This window comes from Chiloscyllium plagiosum, unplaced genomic scaffold, assembly GCF_037043375.1.
Source record: "Chiloscyllium plagiosum isolate Xiang-an unplaced genomic scaffold, Cpla_swu_hap1 HiC_scaffold_7, whole genome shotgun sequence".
Classification (NCBI taxonomy): Eukaryota; Metazoa; Chordata; class Chondrichthyes; order Orectolobiformes; family Hemiscylliidae; genus Chiloscyllium; species Chiloscyllium plagiosum.
Window position 1 is genome coordinate 76082468 of NW_028270145.1, and position 15635 is coordinate 76098102.

At 39.9% G+C, this 15635-nt stretch overlaps 1 protein-coding gene across 2 annotated transcripts in view; it reads right to left on the reverse strand.

The window, feature by feature from the left end:
* dpp10 (dipeptidyl-peptidase 10 (non-functional)) overlaps window positions 1-15635 on the reverse strand; it is a 1734026-nt gene that overhangs the window by 746761 nt on the left and 971630 nt on the right. For both annotated transcript variants that reach the window (XM_087989191.1, XM_087989192.1), the window contains exon 2: window positions 13007-13121. In XM_087989191.1, coding sequence (XP_087845317.1) covers window positions 13007-13121 — 115 coding nt within the window. The remainder of the gene's footprint in view (window positions 1-13006; window positions 13122-15635) is intronic.

Below are 15635 nucleotides of genomic sequence, written 5' to 3' on the forward strand. Positions count from 1 at the left end.
CCTAACACTACGGGCAATTTAGCATGGCCAATTCACCTGACCCTGCACATCTTTGGACTGTGGGAGGAAACCGGAGCACCCGGAGGAAACCCACGCAGACACGGGGAGAACGTGCAAACTCCACACAGTCAGTCGCCTGAGGCGGGAATTGAACCCGGGTCTCTGGCACTGTGAGGCAGCAGTGCTAACCACTGTGCCACCGTGCCACCCACAATTTGAATTTAATTCATTCAAATTATCTGAAATTCATCTTTCCATCATTTTCCACGTAAAAATGGCAACAAACCAATTTTTTTCAGCAATTTAAAAATTCAGGTTTATGAGAAATCAGACTCAATGAAAGTCAGATTCTTCTCTGTTTTTGTGTTTAAATTGGAAGTAATGTGTACCTTTGGGCTTGTGAGCTATTTATGACATTATTTTTAAGAGGTATCACTTGGTTACATTTGGACATTGTCCTACATGAAGTGCAATATTTTGAGAATCATATGAACAAAACTGTACAAATTGAAAAACTAATGCTAATACATTCAAAACATGAATGCTTGATTTGATGGAGATTATATGAAGTCACATGAAATACAGAAGGGGTAACAGAAATAATTTCTAACAAAATACCTGTTTTATTAGAATAGGCTTATAGAACTGGATTTGCTTCTGTTATTTTGGAAACATGTCGACTTTTAGATGATATTTTTGTGGTGTTATATTTTGTCCCAGTGGACAGATATATTGGCCTGAATGAAATACAATGCAGCTTCTGATCTGCCACTGTGATTTGAGCTTTTGCCTCCGGCAGGGTATTTATACTTGATGAGGCAATACTTAGCTCCCGTCGGAATCCATCAGAGCTAGACATTGTTAACACCGTACTGACATTTATTACAGCTCTCAGTGTATTTTGGCAGGCACTTCAGTATCCTGGCTAATACTAGCTATTCAGTTACAAACAGAAGCACACTTTCTTCAGTGTATCATGCTTAAAATGGACCCAGTAAAAATGGATTCACAGACTATGTCTTTGGATCACATTCTATTATATTATGATGATACCATTTTATTATGATACTAATACATTATGATAAGCATGTCTTTTAAAGGTGTACTACATATTAGTTTGTGAGACAAAACAACAATAACAGGTTGTAAAGGTTTAAATTGTGATGATAAGTTGCACAGAGCTTGTCATCTTTAAATGCAGCTGTTTAAAAAGTCATCTATTTGAGGATTAAGATAATTGAATGAGTGGATAGACTAGAAAAAGAAACTATTTCTTTTGGTGGGACAAGTACAGAACAAGTGAGCATTCCATGACATCATCAGGAATCTGGATCACTCTTCACCTACTGGATTAAAAGTTTGAAGACCTTTATGGTAGATGACAATCTTGGTGTTTTTGAGCCATTATTCCTGGTGGCTTAGCAGTGGAAGGTACACTTAATAATGGAAACATGTTCCAGTTCTCAACTGATTTGGGGCTTTCCACATGCCTCTTTATTGATTTAATAATTGTAAAATTTTATACAAATCTTAGACCAGTCAAATGCAACTCAAAGTTGCACAATTATCATTATAATAAATTTGTACAGGACTAAAAGTAAAAGAAAAATAGATGCTGTAGTCCCATTGAGAGATGACTTGTGATGGCTTAACCTAAGGGTCATCATGTCTCAGGTTAGGCGTGAGACTGAGAAAGTGGGATCTTTATGGTAGTCTCAGCCACGTGGGAATTGAACCCACACTATTAGCATCACTTTGTAGTGCAAATCAGCCAACCAACTTGGTTAACTGACCCTCATACAAGTCTACTGTCTATATTAGAAGATCAAATAATTATTTTGGTGATTAGATTTTTTCTAATGTGCTATTAATATGTTATTATCACACATGGATACAAATTCACTCGTGAAAAGTCATAGTAACAATGGGACCGTTTGACAGCATAGTAGAACATAGTACTCAGTACAATAAATTATGCTACATATAAAATCAACTCTTGTTTATGTCATGACACTTTTTAATAGCATTAGCTAGACATTCTGAACCAAGATTGTATTTTACTCCCCTGTTGACAATTCCAAATGACTTTTACATCACTGTGGCAAGTGAGTGTAATGAAACAAAACTGTGGTGTTTGAAGTAGCAGTAGCATAATTGTAAAACTGTTTTAGTGGTGTGTGGGTTAATGTCCTGTGTTGCAGAAAGCAGTGTTTGAGACTAGATAGTGAGTAATCTACAAGGAAAATCTCATTGGATTTACTTCTTCAGGGTTTCAGCCAAATCATGATGGTATCCTGAAAGCATGCCAGCAATATATTTAAATATTGCACTGAAAATTTATTGAACATTGTTAGCCTCTAACCACCACTGCATAAAATTGTCTTAATTGTAGAAAATGCAGCTAAATATATATAGGCCTAATCATTAACTTGTATATTAACAAAAATAAATACAGCCTAAAAAAAACTACAAGTTATACCAGATTATCTTCTGAAACAATTATTCTAGTTTATACTTTGTTAACTATTTTTAATGTTTTTTTATTCACACATTGGATGTGAGCATCACTGACTGGCCAGCATTTATTGTGTGCCCCTAGTTGCCCTTGGGAAGATGGTGATAGGCTGCTTCCTTGAACCACTGTAGTCCATGTGCTGTAAGTTGACCCATGATGCCGAGGGAGGGAATTCCAGGGTTTAAGCCCAATGGCAGTGAAGAAACAGTGATATAAATGTCCAAGTAAGATAAATTGCTTGGAATGGATCTTGAAATTGTTGGTGTTCCTATCTATCTGCTGCCCTTTTCCATCTAGATGGAAATGATTATGCTTTTGGAAGATACTCTCTCAGGAGTTTTGCTGAATTTCTGCAATGCATCTTGTAGATAGTACACATTGCTGTTACTGAGCATCTGTGGAAGAGAGGGTGGATGCTTGTAGATGTAGTGCCAATCAAGTGAGCCATTCCATCTTCTCGAGTGTTGTTGGAGCTGCACCCATCCAGGCAAGTGGGGAACATTCTATTGTACTCCTAACTTGTGTATTGTAGATTTTGTACACGCTCTGGAGAGTCAGGTGGTGAGTTAGTCGCCACACTAACCCAACCTCTGACCTGCTTTGGTAGCCATTGTGTTTATGTGGCATGCCCAGTTGAGTTTCTGATCAATGGAGTAGTCCCCAGGATGGTTAATAGTAAGGGATACAATGATGATAACACCATTGCATGTCAAGGGTTTGTGGTTGGATTTCTTTTTTATTGGAGAAGGTCATTGTCTGGCATTTGTGTGGTACAAATGTTACTTTCCACTTTTTAGCCAAGCCACATATCCCACCTTGATATTATCTAGATCTTGCTGCATTTGAACATGAACTGCTTTAGTATCTGAGGAATTGTGAATGGTGAGAACATTGTGCAATCAATGGCGAATATCCCCTCTTCTGAACTTATGATGGAGGAATGGTCACTGATGAAGCAGCTGAAGATAGGTGGGCCTAAGATACCACCCTTAGAAACTCCTGCAGAGATATCCTAGAGCTGAGATGTCATCATCTTATTATCATTTGAGTATGGCACATAAATGTGGGCTATGCAAATGATGACCTCCAACACCCACAATCATCTTCCTACATGTGAGGTATGTCTCTAATCAGAGAGTTTTTATTCATACATAGGATATGAGTGAGTGTCACTGGCTAGGCCAGAATTTATGCTCTTCCGTAATTGTCTAGAGGGTAGCAAAGAGTCAATCAAATGGCCGTGGGCATGGAGTCACAAGTAAACCAGACCAGGTAAGAATGACAGTTTCCTCCCCTAAAGGACATTAGTTAACCAGATGGGTTTTTCTGACAATCGACAATGGATTCATGGTCACCATTACTCTCTTTAATTCCAGGCTTTATTTTATTGAATTCAAATTCCACCATCTTCCGCTTGATACCCATTGATTCTAGTTTTCCAAGGGCTCCTTGATGCCATGCTCAGTCAAATTCAGCCTTTATGTCAAGGGCTGTTTCTGTCAGCTCACCTCCGGAAATCAGCTCTTTTGTCCATGTCTTAACCAAGACTGTAATGGCGTCAGGAGCTAAGTAGCTGTGCAAAACCCAAACATTACTGCTGAGCAATATCCATGATGATTAATTAAAATTCAGTGGAATTTTACTTCATGAAATAATAATCAAAACAAGCTGGAATTATTCCTTACTTATATGATGAATTTGAGCATCATTTGCATAGCCCACATTTATGGGACATGCCCAAATGATAATAAGATGATGAAATCAAGCTGGCTTCTTGATCCATCACAGTTCATTTGGTGAAGATATCCTACTGTGCTCTCCAGCAGGGAGCTCCAGTAGCTAACTACAATGAAGGAACTGCAACTGCAAGATATTTTCAAGTCGGGATGGCACATTAGATAGAAGGGAACTTCTTGGTGGTGTTACTTTGATGAACAATTACCCTTATCCTTCCTGGCAGAAATCATAAATTTGGGTGATGTTGTTGAAAAAGCCTTGCAAATTGCTCAAATGCTTCATGTGTATTGTGTCACACTGGTACAGGAAGTGAATGAGTTTCTTGACTATTGGTGCAGCTACATGCATCCAAGCAAATGGACAGCATTCAATCACATTACTATCTTGTGCTTTATAATAATGTGGACATGCTTTAGATAATTTGGAAATAAACCACTCATCATTGAATACCCAACCTCTGACCTGCTCTTGCAGCCAAAACATTTATGTTGTTGACCCAGGTAAGTAACTTTTCAAAAAGGACCTTGCAATGTGGCAAGAGCAGTGTCAATGAATATTAAGGAAATTACTAGGCCCTCTCCTACTGGAGGAAGTCATTAAATATTATTTGCATGGTGCATAATTTACTAAAAATAAGTCCTAATTATCAGCCCACATATGAATCTTACTTAGGTCATGCTACATACAGGCAGTACATGTTTAGTATCTTCAAAGTTCTGAATGTGTCTCAGTGTTGTGTAATCAGCAAAACTCCACATTTCTAAACTTATGATACCAGTTACAAATACCTGATACAACCGGGCTGAGATACTATCCCAAGGAACTTCTGCAGCAATGCCCTGAGCTTAGATGATTATGTTTCAACACGCACAATTATCTCCTTTTGGGCTATGCATAACTCTGCTAATTAAATGTGATCTCCCTCACACCTGAACCCTCAGATTTATGGACTCATTGATGCCAGATGCAACCAATGACTCTCACTTCACTTTTGGAATTCAGTATTTCTGTCCAGATCTGGATCAAGACTGTACTGTCTCAGAATTGCAGAATAATTACAGGAAGGAGACCATTCAGCCAATTATATCAGTGCTGGGTCTCTGATAGATTAATTTTCCTAGTACAAATTTTCTGCCTTCTTGACATAACGCTGAACATTAAACCTGTTGGACTATAACCTGGTGGTTTGTGATTTTTAACTTTGTACACCCCAGTCCAACACCGGCATCTCCAAATCAAGATTAGCCATAAATTTATTGACTGATGGAACAGACAGAAGAGTCTTTTTGGCCTTGTCCTGTTCCTATTTCTTATGTTCCTATGTTTTCATGGACAGGACATACCTGTGAAATTTTCCGCTCTGTGGAGTTAACTCCAGTGTTGTAGCTGTACTGAAGGTAACCAGGTCTTTCATTCATGATTTTCCTCTCATGACTTACTGCAGGGTCAGCCTGGCAGATATGTCCTTGAAGACTTAGCCAACTTGACCAGTAGCAATCCAACTAAAGGGATCAATATTAACATCCCTCATTCTGCATCCTTGCTAAATATGATATCTGCTTCTTCTAAGTGTTGTTCAACAGGATGGAATACTAGCAAAGTAGCTGAGGAAAGGAGATTGAGGGAGATTGGGTGGCACGGAGGCTCAGTAGTTAGCACTGCTGCCTCACAGCACCAGGGACACAGGTTTGATTCCAGCCTTGGGTGACTATGTGGAGTTTGCACATTCTTCCCGTGCCTATATGGGTTTCCTCCAAGGGCTCCAGCTTCTTCCCACATTCCAAAGATGAATTGGCCATGCTAAATTGCCCAGTGTTTAGGGATACGCAGGTTAGGTACATTAGTTATGGGTAAATGTAGAGGAATGGGTCTGGGTGGGTTACTGTTCATAGGGTCGGTGTTGGGCTGAAAGGCCTGCTACCACACTGCAGGGATTCTATGACATAATCAACAGGAGGTTTCCCCATCCAGGATGAGAGGAGTTTGAATTCTTTTTTGCAGATAAGGTGCTGCATTTTGGAAAGGAAAATCCGAGCAGGACTTATACACTTAATGGTAAGGTCCTGAGGAGTGTTGCTGAACAAAGAAACCTTAGAGTTAGTTTCTTTGAAAGTTAGGATAGGATAGGATAGAGAAAAAGCCATTTAGTATGCTTACTTTATTGTTCAGAGCATTGATTATAGAGTTGGGAGGTCATGTTGCAGTTGTACAGGATATTGATTAGGCCACTTTTGGAATAATGTGTGCAATTCTGGTCTCCCTTCTATCAGAAGGATGTTGTGAAACTTGAAAGGGCTTTCAGAAAATATTTACAAGGATGTTGCCAGGGTTAGAGGTTTTGAGCTATAGGGAGAGGCTGAATAGCTGGGGCTGTTTTCCCTGGAGTGTCAGAGGCCGAGAGGTGACCTGATAGAAAAAGATTTATAAAATCATGAGGGGCATGGATAGGGTAAATAGACAAAGTCTTTTCCCTGGGATGAGGGAAGTGTGCGTATGCTTAGGGTGAAAGGGGAAAAATTTAAAAGGGACCTAAGGGGAAAGTTTTTCACACAGACAGTGATGCATGTACGGAATGAGCTGCCAGAGGAAGTGGAGGAGTCTGGTCCGATTACAGCATTTGAAAGGCATCTGGTGGATATATGATTAGTAAGGGTTTAGATGAAAATGGGCAAAATGCTGGGACTTGATTAGGTTAGGATGTCTGGTTGGCATGGATGAGTTAGATCGAAGGGTCTAGTTCTGTACTGTACATCTCTATGACTCTATGACTCTAAACAGTAGTTGATGAAAGGTCAGTTGTTAGTTTTAAATCAAAGGTAGTTTTCTTTTGTGAAGCAAAATATATTGAGGAACGTGGGTCAAAGACAGGTTTATGGAGTGGGGTCACAGATCAGACATGATCTCATTGAAAGTGGAACAGGCTCAAAAGATGGAATGGCCTACTCCTGCTCCTGTGTTCTTCTTTTTGACTTAACTCTGAGTGATCATGAAATTTATTGGGAAGTCTGGCATCATTTTTTTCCTGAATGTAGAATACAATGTTATCTTTGGTGTGTCTGTCTTGTCAGTGAAAGAGGAAATACCAGGGATGGTCTTAGAGGGGATGTTGGGATGTTGACTGAAAAGTATGATTTTATGAGTATATCTACATCAGGATATTGCTTAGCTTGATCGTGAAACATGTCTCCAATTGTCACAAGTCCCCAGATGTTAGTGAGGAGAATTTTGAAGAGTTGATGTTACTGGGTATTTCTTCATTGATGCCATAAAGATGGTCCATTCATTTTTATCGGTAACTTTTTTTGTAGCAGTTAAATTTAACCAAGAAATCTTTTCAGAGGGCAGTTATGAGTCAACTACATTGCTATGTGTTTGGAGTGATATGTAATCTAGATTGAGTAAAGTCAGAAGATTTCTAAAGGTTTAAGTAAACCAGATGTGTTCCAAAAACAATACTGTAGTTTCATGATCACTATGATGATACTACTTTTTCAATTTGTTATGGACCAGACTAAACCACCTGAAATAGAGTCATAGAGGTGTACAACATGGAAACAGACCCTTTGGTCCAACCCATCCATGCCGACCAGATATCCCAACCCCAATCTAGTCCCACCTGCCAGCACCCAGCCCATATCCCTCCAAACCCTTCCTGATCATGTACTCATCCAAATGCCTCTTAAATGTTGCAATTGTACCATCCTCCACCACTTCCTCTGGCAGCTCATTCCATACACGTATCACCCTCTGCATGAAAACATTGCCCTGTAGGTCTCTTTTATATCTTTCCCTTCTCAGTCTAAATTCCAAACTCCATCTGCCACTTCTCAGCCCATTGGCCCATCTGGTCAAGATCCTGTTGTAATCTGAGGTAACCCTCTTCGCTGTCCACGACACCTCCAATTTTGGTGTCATCTGCAAACTCACTAACTGTACCTCTTATGCTGACATCTAAATCATTTATGTAAATGACAAAAAGTAGTGGACCCAGCACTGATCCTTGTGGCACTCCACTGGTCACAGGTCTCCAGTCTGAAAAACAACCCTCCACCACCACCCTCTGTCTTCTACCTTTGAGCCAGTTCTTTAATTAAGAGGATAGCCTAGACCCAAACATTTTCTTATTTGAAAGGCAAGTGCCAGACCTTATGTTTTGGATGCAATTCAACTGGTCAAACCACCAGTCTTGAAGCAAAACACACATTATTCATACACTATATACTCAATGGGAAGGTCCTGGAGAGTGTTGCTGAACAAAGAGACCTTGGAGTGCAGGTTCATAGCTCCTTTAAAATACAATCACAGATAGGTAGGATAGTGAAGAAGGCATTTGGTATGCTTGTCTTTAGTTGTCAGAGTATTGGGTTTAAGAGTTGGGAGGTCATGTTGCGGCTGTACAGGACATTGATTAGGCCACTTTTGGAATACTGCATACAATTCTGGTCTCCTTCATATCTGAAGGATGTTGTGAAAGTTGAAGGCGTTCAGAAAAGATTTACAAGGATGTTGCCAGGGCTGGAGGATTTGAGCTATACGTAGAGATTGAATAGGCTAGGGCTGTTTTACCTGGAGCGTCGGAGGCTGAGGGGTGACCTTATAGAGGTTTATAAAATCATGAGGGGTGTGATAGGATAAATAGACAAGGTATTTTCCCTGAGATGGGGGAAGAGGACAAAGGTTTAGGGTGAAAGGGGAAAAATTTAAAAGGGACCTAAGGGGCAAATGTTTCACACTGGCGGTGATGCATGTATGGAATGAGCTGCCAGAGGAAGCGATGGATACTGGTACGATTGTAGCATTTAAAAGGCATCTGCATGGGTATATGAAAAGGAAGAGTTTAGGGGCATATGGGCTGGCTGCTGGCAAATGGAACTAGATGAGGTTATAATATCTGGTTGGCATGGACAAGTTGGACCGAATGGTCTGTTTCCATGCTGTATATCTCTATGACTCTATGACTATAGTCAAAATACAGCAAAAAGCCAAGTAAGTGGACTAACTTAACTCTAATGGACAACTTAAAAGAATAATAAATTAACCACTAAGCAGTAACTGCCTAATAAAGTAACATCCCATAAATACATTCTCACATATAATTCCAGTAGTAGGAAGAGAACCCGAGCTTTTAGCTGTAATGGAGAGGAAAAACAACTTCTATATCCAGCTTCAATATCCCAGCAGCTGCTACTGAAAAACTACATATAAAAATCCTGGCTTTGCAGGAGCTTTACCCCACCCATTTAGGCTGCTTTTACTGTTCCTATTTTAAAAAAGCACCAACACCTCACACGTTTAGACAGCTTTCCTCTTCTATCTTAAAACCTCACATCAAAAATAGCCAGGTCAAAATACATGTCTTAAACCCATAGTATCATCACCAATTACAGTTTTTAAATGTAATTAATGGACTATAAGTTCCCCTGCAGTTGATATGTGATTTGAACATAGGTCTGTGATAATCAGTGCATCCACAGGTCTGACCTGCCCACAGCAATGCAACAATAGTTTTTGCCAGTAACTTCATTTTAGTCCTATCTCCCTGATTACTCTGGGCGAAAGACCTGATTATTTATGTAATTATTTAAAGTCCAAGGTTGAGTGACATCTGCACTTAATAGGAATACAGCAACAATTCTTTTCATTCATTTGCGGGAAGTGGGTGTTGCTGGCTGACCAGCATATGTTGCGCATTCCTAATTGTCCTTAAGAAAGTGGTGGTGAGCTGCCTCCTGAAACCACGGCAATCCACCCAATATGCCATTAGGGAAGGAACTCCAGGATTTTGACCCAGCGACAGTGAAAGAATGCTGATCTATTTCCAAGTCAGGATGGTGAGTGGCTAAGAGGGGAATTTGAAATTGGTGGTATTCCCATCTATCTGCTGCTCTTGACATTTTAGGGGAAGTGGTTGTGCATTTGGAAGGTGCTGTCTGAGCATCTTTGGGGAATTTCTGCAGTGCATCTTGCAGACAGTACACACTGCTGCTACTGACAATTGGAGGGAGTGGATGCTTGTGGATGTAGTGCCAATCAAGCAGGCTGCTTTGTCCTGGATGGTGTCAATCTTCTTGAGTGTTGCTGGGACTGCGCTCATTCATCCAAGTGGGGAGTATTCCATCACACTCCTGATTCATTCCTTGTCGATGGTGGACAGGCTTTGGGAGTCAGGATGTATGTTACTTGCCGCAGTATTCCTAGCCTCAGATCTGCTCTTGTAGCCACTGCATTTATATGGTGAGTCCAAATGAGTTTCTGATCAATGATTACCCCCAGGTAACACCATTGAATGTCAAGGGGCAGTGGTTAGATTGTCAGTTATTAGTGATGGTCAAAGCCTGGCATTTGTGTGGTGCAAATGTTACTTGCTGCATATCAGCCCAAGCCTCAATATTGAAATAGATAGTCTTAGCTGTTATTAATAGGTTTTAACTTTTAAGTGAGGACATCTGCAAATAACACAATACTTGACAAAGATGAGCTTGAATCAGGGTGCAGCTATGCTTGGCCAAAGAAAGCTCTGTTCAATTGGGTTGAGCAGGTGCCAACCAAAATTAGCCTTTTAAAAACAATTTAGTTTTAATGAAGCTTTCTATTGAGGATTACTTCAAATTTTCTTTCAGTTGTTAGGACTGTTGATTGATCAGGTACACACAAATCTGGTGGAACATATTCCATTTGTTCGCAAGTTACTTTTCATTTCTGGGACTGTTAAAAGCCAAATACAAACACATCACATAATTTGTAATTGTTCTGGTAAAGCTATTATGACTGCGCTACCACCAGATAGAACAAAGAACAAAGAAATTTACAGGCCAGGAACAGACCCTTTGGCCCTCCAAGCCTGTGCTGATCCAAATCCACTGTCTAAACCTATCGCCTAATTCCTAAGGATCTGTATCCCTTTGCTCCCCACCTACTCATGCATCTGTCCAGACACACCTGAAATGAACCTACCGTGCCTGCCTCTACTAACTCTCTGGAAACATGCTCCAGACACCTACCACCCTCTGTGTAAAGTATTTTCCGCATGTGTCCCCCTAAACTTTTTTCCTCTCACCTTGAATGTGTGACCTCTCATTACTGAATCCCTCATCCTGGGAAAAAGCTTATCTCTATCCATCCTGTCTACACCCTTCATGATTTTGTCAACCTCAATTAGGTCCCCCAATAATCTCCTTTTCTCTAATGAAAACAATCCTCACCTACTCAACCTCTCTTCATATCTAGCACCTTCCATACCAGGCAACATCCTCGTAAATCTTCTATGCAAGCTTTCCAAAGCATCCACATCATTTTGGTAATGTGGTGACCAGAACTGTATACAGTATTTTAAATGCAGCTGAACCAGTTTTGTATAATTTTAACATGACCTGCCAGCTCTTATACTCAATATCCCATCTGATGAAGGCAGGATTACCATATGCCTTCTTGATCACTCTACCCACTTGTGCAGCCACCTTCAGGGTACAATGGGCCTGAACTCCCAGACCTCTCTGCTCATCAACGTTTCCCAAGGCTCTTCCAATTACAGTATAGTTCACTCTGGAATTATACCTTCCAAAATGCATCACCTCACATTTGCCCAGATTGGACTCCATCTGCCACTTCTCTGCCCAACTCTCCAGTCTATCTATATTCTCCTGTATTCTTTGACAGTCCCTATACTTTCTGCTACTCCTCCAACCTTTGTGTCATCTGTTCACTTACTGATCAGACCACCAATGCCCTCTTCCAGATCATTTATGTATATCACAAACAACATTGCCCCAGCACTAATCCCTGTGGAACACCATTTATCCATTTCAAGAAACTCCCTTCAACTACTGCTCACTGCCTCCTGTTACTCAACCAGGTCTTTATCCACCTAGCTAGAGCACCTTGCACACCATGTGACTTCACTTTCTCCATTAATTTACCATGGGGAATCTTATCAAATGCCTTACTAAAATCCATGTGTATGATATCTACAGCCCTTCCTTCATCTATCAACTGGGTGGCTTCCTCAAAGAAATCTAGTAAGTTGGTATGGCATGATCTCCCCTGCACAAAACCATGTTCCCTATCACTGATAAACCCATTCTCTTCCAAATATAAATTGATCCTATCCCTCAGTACCTTCTCCAGCAACTTTCCCAATATTGACATCAGACTCACTGGTCTGTAGTTACCAGGAATATCCCTCCTGCCCTTTTTGTACAGCAGGACAACATTAGCAACTCTCCAGCCCTCCAGCACTTCACCTGTGTTTAACCAACATGATCAACCACATACTAAATCTGGTGAGACTTATTTGTATGTGATGTTGAAAAACAATGCATGGTTTGTTGGAGAAATTGTGAAAATGTAGTGAAATGAAATGAGTGATATGGCAGAACTAATGGTGTAGCCTTAGTGGACTGCAACAAATACAGTCTGTAAGAGCATCAAAGCAGGGATTCCCCAGAAGGGCAACTGTGAAAACATTATAAGGATAGGTGCTGTTACATACTATGTACATATCAAAACATTAGAAAAGTGACTTTCTGGGTCAGTTCAGCTCTTCCTTAGACATACATCATATTACATATCAAGTACTTTTGTAAGTGTAACCCCTTTCTAGTACTAATATGTCGAAGACGAGTACTGCATCCATAAACATTCCTTTCTTTTTTCCCTCTCTTAAAGGTTCCCTCATTATTTGTGGGATTGAAAGAGGTAAATTATCCATTGACTACCTTTATCTGGTCTGATATTATAAGTGGAAATGTTGTTTACCTGGAGTTAAGAGGATGACCGAGATGGTGATGAGAGAGCACACAGCAAGGATCACGAGCAGTGCAATCGCAATTCCTTTCCAGTTTCTTTGTGGAGGGCTTGCACCTCCTATCTCCTAAAAAGGCAGAAATAAGAGGTTTCACAATCAAAATTTCATAATCATATCATGCTATTCAAAATGTGAAAAACACAAGCACTACAAGTTTGTTGCAGTGGTGATTATCATAATTTTCATTCTTGGTTGTTCAAATTTACAGACACTTGGATGTTCTCTTGCATTTTACAACTGCTTGTTTTTTTAAAGTTCTACATTGATAACAAACATTAGATTTTACTTGCTTTTCAACTATCCTCATGGTGATGAATTGAATCTAACAGAAGCAAGGCCATTTTAAAAGAAAACTACTTTGTAATTAAACAACTCCGTTTGTAAAATCTGACTGGCTCTCAGAAAAGTGCTCCTTATCAATATCTTAGACAAGGTTTCAGGACCTGTTCCACCCAGAAGTATATCTCCCATCAACTGGTAAATCAGTATGAGTATGGATTTTGTGGAATAGCACATTGTAAGTCACATGCTCTCCTGTGCATTGAGGGAAATTCAATATAGCAAAGCAGCTTTTCAAAGAAAAATAATCATTTAAAAAAAGAGCAAATAGAAAAGCTGGAGAGAAATTTTGAGAATGGTCCCCTCAACATAATTTCAGAACATCATTAACATCTTTAATGCAGGGAAATATCCTGAGGTGCTTCCCAAGAGTGATATCAGGTGAAATTTGGCTCTATCTTCATAAACAACTATATGCCACAAAAGTTTCTTACAGTTCTCTAAGTCTGGAGTCATTCTGTGAATTTAGTTAAATGCTATGATGCTAACTGTAAACAATTAAATGCAGTTGTATATTATCACTCAGGAATAGTCAATGGTTGAAAGAGGTAAAAAGGTAAAATTTCTCCCCACCCCCACCCTCCTCGAGCTTATCTCTCCATGCTTCAGGCTCTCTGCCTTTATTCCTGATGAAGGGCTTTTGCCCGAAACATCGATTTCGCTGCTCCTTGGATGCTGCCTCAACTGCTGTGCTCTTCCAGCACCACTAATCCAGAAAATGGTTGAAAGACACAGCTTATGTCCCTGCAGAACTATGAAAGGAATCAATACCACCAGGAACTGACTGAAAACATGCCATCATATTTTGCTGCAGAGGAACATTTTCTTTTCAGTCAGTGATGTTCCTTACGTTAATGTAAATTTTTCAGCATGTTTGCCAAATTCCCAACTGAGAAATTCACAGTGAGAGGATTGATTTACTCAATATGGAATTTACACTCAAGTCAATAACTGAACTTGAAGGGACAAGCAGAACTAAAATTGATGAGTGAAGTACTACATTATGCAAAAAAAAACATTCTGAGTTGCATATGGGAATCCTGGATGAAACGCGGTTGGCAGGTGAATTGGTATGAGAGTATTTAGAATGCGTGGACCAGTTCTTACAGGCATAATTCACTCACTATTGTAAAATCGTTCAGTTTGCATTCACTTTTATAATCCAAGTTTTCTAAACACCCACAACCACATCACTGTCCCTGGATATGTCCTGTCCTACCAACAGAACAGATAAGGTGGAACAATGGTAAACAGTGGGAGGGAGTTGCTCTGGGAATACCTAAAACCAATTGCAGACCCCACAAAGTCTCATGACATCAGGTCAAATACTGACCAGGAAACTTCTGCTGATTTGTCAAAACCCATCCCTGATTTTGCCACTCCTCAGCTGATGAATCAGTATTCCTCTATGTTAAGCATGACTTGGAGTAAGGACTGGATAATATTAAGAGTACAGAATGTACTCTGGGAGGGGGAGCTCAATGTCCATCACTAAGTGTATTCAGCAGTTCGACAGTCAGTGAAGGAATCATCAAGAAGGAGAAACATACTTGACCATGTCTCCACCAATCTGTTTGCTGCAGCTGTATGTGCTTATGGCAAAATGGATTGGAGTGACCATTACACAATCCATGTAAAAACAAACTGAGGATACTGTTAGAATGTCAGGTCAAAACCCCAAAGTGCTACAGACATTTTTAGACATTAATTCTAAAATGTGTTTCTAAAATTCAAAGACAACTGCTACATAGACAAAATAACTGTAGGCATAAACTAAATTCTGTGTGGGACCAATGGGATGTAACATCTAAAAAAGTAATGAAGAAATTTTAAACAGATTGGATTGTGACCTGTCATGATTACAAAAGTAATGAGGAATCGATGACTCCTTGTTTAAGAGAAAGCCATCTCCTGTGGATTATGTTCAAAAACTGCAGACACATTTTGTGTTTTTGTCTTTGAGGAATACACAAATATTGATGTTAAAAAACAAGATTCAAATCTACTGGAGTGTCCTAATCAGTCTGAAAGACCTTGTGTATACCAGCTTGGGTCTGATGTGCTCTGAGTGTGCTGTGACAGTCAATGAGAAAACCCCTTGTTAGTCATGGTGCAGATAAAATCGTGCTATAAGTCCAAGTGCTACATAAGTTAAAAAGGAAACAGGAATTTAAAAAAACACTGACTCACCCTGGTTGCTGGATTTCAACCAAAATTGAAAGAAATCACAGAATGACAGAA